Here is a 5,299-nt window from a genome sequence, read left to right on the forward strand (position 1 = left end):
TTTAACTTTTTTAACATGTGATCTCCATAGCTCTTGTCTATGTTGATTTTGTTTAACTTTTTTAACATGTGATCTCCATAGCTCTTGTCTATGTTGATTTTGTTTAACTTTTTTAACATGTAATCTACGTAGCTCTTGTCTATGTTGACTTTGTTTAACTTTTTTAACATGTGATCTCCATAGCTCTTGTCTATATTGACTTTGTTTAACTTTTTTAACATGTGATCTCCATAGCTCTTGTCTATGTTGATTTTGTTTAACTTTTTTAACATGTAATCTACATAGCTCTTGTCTATGTTGATTTTGTTTAACTTTTTTAACATGTAATCTACGTAGCTCTTGTCTATGTTGATTTTGTAGTTTCCTTACATTTTGTACAGGAAATTGAACGGCTCTTGTGTGGTGTAGAGACAAAACAGTGTGTGAAATGTGTGAAGAGTGGCCAACTGGATGCAGTTGTAATGTGGTTTGTACTGACACTGTATCGGGACATCTCTCTATCTAGCAGTCCAGACTCTGGCAGTTGCTGGGAACAAGCTGTGTTTCCTGTGTCCCCCTCTGATGGTAGAATATTATGTTCATGTTACCGACTTACGTTAAGAACAATTTCACAGACCAGTAAGGAGTATCGTTTTATAGATAATGCAGTATTTTGGTGTTAGGTTCTAAAAACCTTAATAAGTGTGTTTCTAATTTTATCTCATTAAGGTAACTGCGTTCACAGAAAGTAGTTTCATATCTTATCATCGGAAAGCACTGTAAGCACTAAATTTGATTTCTAAACTTACATCTGAAAATCATAGTTAATCTGTTTATCTAACTGTCATGTTTGAACTTTTATTGTAGTGGGATTAATTTCTTACACATGTCTGTTTCCAGTTGATTCACGGGATATTGAAGAAGGAAGTAGTGTCGTCGTATCGGCTGTTTGTCACGAATACTTACAGCTTTACTGTTCTCAAGTTCTTCCCCCTGTGAAGCAAGAAACGAGTTTTGTTCAACCTCTAAATAATAGATTAGACTCTTTAATCAGTGCTCGAGAAACTAAAGCACAGAAACATTTAACAGACCCTAATCAGCAGAAAAACTTAAACGTTAATATGACCAAACCTCTAAATATGGATCGCTTAAATAAACCTACTATTGAAGTGAACTCGGAGGTGCTGAGGTTGCTGAATGACAATATAACTAACACCCTACAGTTTGAGATCATCTCGGACATGGCAAGACAGGGAGCACTGGGTACACTGATAGATATGTGTAACTTCCCATACGTGGGACTCGTAGCAGCAAAACTGGGAGCACGACGAGTGATGCTAACGTGTGTCAAGGAAAAATGCACAGTTATTCGGTTAGCCAAGATCTTGGATATTCCACTAGATAAGCTGCTCTTCACTTCTGTGGAACACCTACATAGTCAGTCTGTTCATCCAGATGTCTTTATATCCAATATAGTGGAGATGTCGGGACTACCCAACTTTCAGGTTCTTCACAATATTGCAATTTTAAGGTAAGGTAGAGTGGGTACATGTTCTCTTCATTACTATAGTATCATAATATAAATATTATGTACATTAGAAGGTGGTGTTTATTTTCCAGCTCTTTATAATATTGATGTATATTAGAAATAAATTTTGTTTATTTTTAGGTTCTTGACAACAGTGTATAATATTTATGTATGTGTTTGAGTTCAGCTACTTTATTGTTACCATGTAAATTACACGTATATTGTTCTTCTTTATAGGTTTTACTGTTTGAGTACTGATACTGTATTGTTACCATGTAAATTACATGTATATTTTTCTTGTTTATAGGTTTTACTGTTTGAGTTCAGCTACTGTATTGTTACCATGTAAAATACATGTATATTGTTCTTGTTTATAGGTTTTACTGTTTGAGTACTGATACTGTATTGTTACCATGTAAATTACATGTATATTGTTCTTGTTTATAGGTTTTTACTGTTTGAGTACTGATACTGTATTGTTACCATGTAAATTACATGTATATTGTTCTTGTTTATAGATTTTACTGTTTGAGTACTGATACTGTATTGTTACCATGTAAATTACATGTACACTGTTCTTGTTTATAGGTTTTCCTGTTTAAGTTCAGCTACTGTATTGTTACCATGTAAAATACATGTATATTGTTCTGTCATTGAGAGCTGGGAGTTGATGGAACAAGCAAAAGTGGCTGGTGATGAAAGGACTCTTGGTTTGAAGATTTCACAATTCATTAATACTTTTACGGTATGTACAATATTCTAGTAAAAGATGAATCTGTTTGTACGTTCAAGGTTTGTAAGTTATTGTAGTAAAGATGAATTTGTTTGTACATTCAAGGTTTGTAAGTTATTCCAGTAAAAGATGAATCTGTTTGTACATTCAAGGTTTGTAAGTTATTGTAGTAAAAGATGAATCTGTTTGTACATTCATGGTTTGTAAGTTATTCCAGTAAAAGATGAATATGTTAATACATTCAAGGTTTGTAAGTTATTGTAGTAAAGATGAATTTGTTTGTACATTCAAGGTTTGTAAGTTATTCCAGTAAAAGATGAATCTGTTTGTACATTCAAGGTTTGTAAGTTATTGTAGTAAAAGATGAATCTGTTAATACATTCAAGGTTTGTAAGTTATTGTAGTAAAAGATGAATCTGTTTGTACATTCAAGGTTTGTAAGTTATTGTAGTAAAAGATGAATCTGTTTGTACATTCAAGGTTTGTAAGTTATTGTAGTAAAAGTGTGCACTGTTGTACTTTAGTACTGCCACAGTAAGTGTAGTGTTGTGCAGTAGCTGAAATAACCAAAACATTGCCAACATTTTTTAATATAGCTAATACAAAGCTCTCTGTTTGTTACTTACATTTAATAAGTTTACTAAGTTATCACTGATTTAACTTGGTAGTACTTCTTTATACTAAAATAATTACTGGTCATTCAAAACAACAATTTTATAAGTAATGTTTTTTTATAGACAAGAATACACCAAGATGTTGATCTTCACACCCTGCATCACACCAGACTAACAGATGACTTACTTCTTTTTGATATTCATTTGGGTCAAGTTGAACCTAACCTTGCTGGTGAGCACAAGGTGACAGTGACCTCGCCTGGCATGGTTCATGGCATTCCTTTTTGGTTTTCTCTGGAATACCCTAACGGTCAGCACGTTTGGACATCGGACATCAGAACTCATTGGCTCCAGAGTGCTTGTATTGTACAAGAAGAAAAACAAGTAACCAGAGGTGAAATACTACATGTTTGTTACAGTTGGTCGAGGGAGGACTTTGATCTGTGGATCACATAGGTTTGTTACAGTTGGTCGAGAGGGGACTTTGATCTGTGGATCACATAGGTTTGTTACTGTTGGTCGAGGAGTGATTTTGATCTGTGGATCACATAGATTTGTTACTGTTGGTCGAGGAGGGACTTTGATCTGTGGATCACATAGGTTTGTTACTGTTGGTCGAGGAGGGACTTTGATCTGTGGATCACATAGGTTTGTTACTGTTGGTTGAGGGGGGACTTTGATCTGTGGATCACATAGGTTTAAATTTTGTATGTGCAACAGTAAAAGGCAGTGTTTCTTATACAGTTAGACCTGGAACTGCATAAGGAGAAACTGATTTACTGTCTAGGATGAAATTCACGAAACATTCTAAGTACAAAACTGTGAAGTTTGGTTTCGAATGCAGTTGGCCTCGAAGATTTTTCACTGTATCCTTTTGAAGAAAATGTGTAAGAAACAGTTGATGAAGAGACCTCATGTACTTCTTTACATATGAAACTAAATAATAAAAGGTGTGGGTTATCTTACAAGTTACTAAAAATACTGAAACCTCATTAAATATTGTTTTAAGATGTCACGGTAAGAAAGTCATAAAACATAACAGTTTTGATGCATTTTTTTAAAGAGTACAGTTGGATTTTCACCTATTATTATAAGTATGTATCTCCAAATGAGGTCTGAACATTTGAATAATATGTGATAATTCTAAACATTTGGGTCTTTTGTGGAAGAACATTTTTTAGACTTAGAGAAAGAAAGAAATCAGCATTTAGAATATGTTCTAAAATTTTGGATTATTTTTATGTTATAGAAAAACTGTGTCTGATTTAAAAACAAAGTACATTCATAAAAATATCTTCATCTGATTCCTTTTTAAAAGCTAGCAAGTTGAGGTGGATGGCCTGTACTTTGGGTAAAACAAACTATAATTCTCTGTGGAGTACAGAATGTTTCAGTCATAAGAAATGGTTGGTTTCCAATTGAGTTGAATTGTTTCACAAAACAGGATTTATGTGTTCATCAAATAGTTGAAATAAACAGTACAGGGTGCTTTATAATTTCCAATAAAGACCTGAGTATGGATACAACAACTAATTCTATTTTAAATAAATTAATTGATGTCACTTACTGACTAAGCTCCGTATATTTTTCTAAATCAACTCGAGTTACTCATCACATAATTAATTCATTATAGCTAAATTACTGGTTCAATACCTGATTTTCCCTCCTTGTTAAGGTGAAAACTTGTAACAAATGGTAATCAGACTGATGGCTTCATTGTTTATGAACTTTCACGTTTTTCTCACAGTACAAAACATTGTAATCCTGTAACTGGAAATTATTGTTAGAAATATATTGTTATAAGCTGTATTTTTAATGTTGTAACTTGTATGTTTGCTGGAGGATGTATCACATTAAGATCATGTGTTAGTCCTAGAATGTTCAGGAATATTAATGAACAAGAGGCTTTGCAAAATATGAAGAACAAGGATTAGATTATAAATATATGGTCAGTGAAGCATCAAGGAGTTGGAGAGTTGTTTCCTAGCTGCTAGATTTGTACAATTAAGTTGATTTTTATATTAGTTTAGTGCAGATAGCATAACTGTAAGTGTAAGCCTACAACAAGTTACAAAGTTTACAAGTCTGTAAATATACATTACGGAGGAAATAAAATGTATTTGTTATTATTACATGGACTGGACATTGAATTATTTTTACCATATAATTTAAAAGAACCCATGAACCAAACAACAACATTTCAACAGTATTGAATATTGTGGAGTGGGCTTATATTAGATGTGTGAAATCTTAACAGTTCTAGATGTTTTCAGCAGTGAAAGATGAAATAACTTTTATAAGGCACACCAAGAAATCTGTTTGCAAAATCTGAGGTTTAGTAAAACAAATGTTTAAACTGTGTTGATCCTAACTGAGGTTTAACAAAACGAATGTTTAAACTGTGTTGATCCTAACTGAGGTTTAACAAAACGAATGTTTAAACTG

At 33.0% G+C, this 5,299-nt stretch overlaps 2 protein-coding genes across 3 annotated transcripts in view; both read left to right on the plus strand.

Moving 5' to 3' along the window:
• Positions 1–2,409, plus strand: part of LOC106469379 (protein arginine N-methyltransferase 9-like) — a 10,535-nt gene extending 8,126 nt beyond the window's left edge. The window contains exons 4-7 of one of the 2 annotated variants that reach the window (XM_022397886.1): positions 381–618; positions 880–1,510; positions 2,096–2,299; positions 2,393–2,409. In XM_022397886.1, the coding sequence (XP_022253594.1) occupies positions 381–618; positions 880–1,510; positions 2,096–2,270 (1,044 nt within the window). In that variant the 3' untranslated portion in view covers positions 2,271–2,299; positions 2,393–2,409. The other variant, XM_022397887.1, reaches the window with a different exon arrangement.
• Positions 2,198–5,299, plus strand: part of LOC106469380 (ankyrin repeat domain-containing protein 50-like) — a 24,692-nt gene continuing 21,590 nt past the window's right edge. The window contains exon 1 of the mRNA XM_022397885.1: positions 2,198–2,252. The gene's annotated coding sequence lies outside the window, so the exon portion shown is untranslated. The remainder of the gene's footprint in view (positions 2,253–5,299) is intronic.

Source organism: Limulus polyphemus, unplaced genomic scaffold (assembly GCF_000517525.1).
Source record: "Limulus polyphemus unplaced genomic scaffold, Limulus_polyphemus-2.1.2 Scaffold3455, whole genome shotgun sequence".
NCBI classification, from domain to species: Eukaryota; Metazoa; Arthropoda; class Merostomata; order Xiphosura; family Limulidae; genus Limulus; species Limulus polyphemus.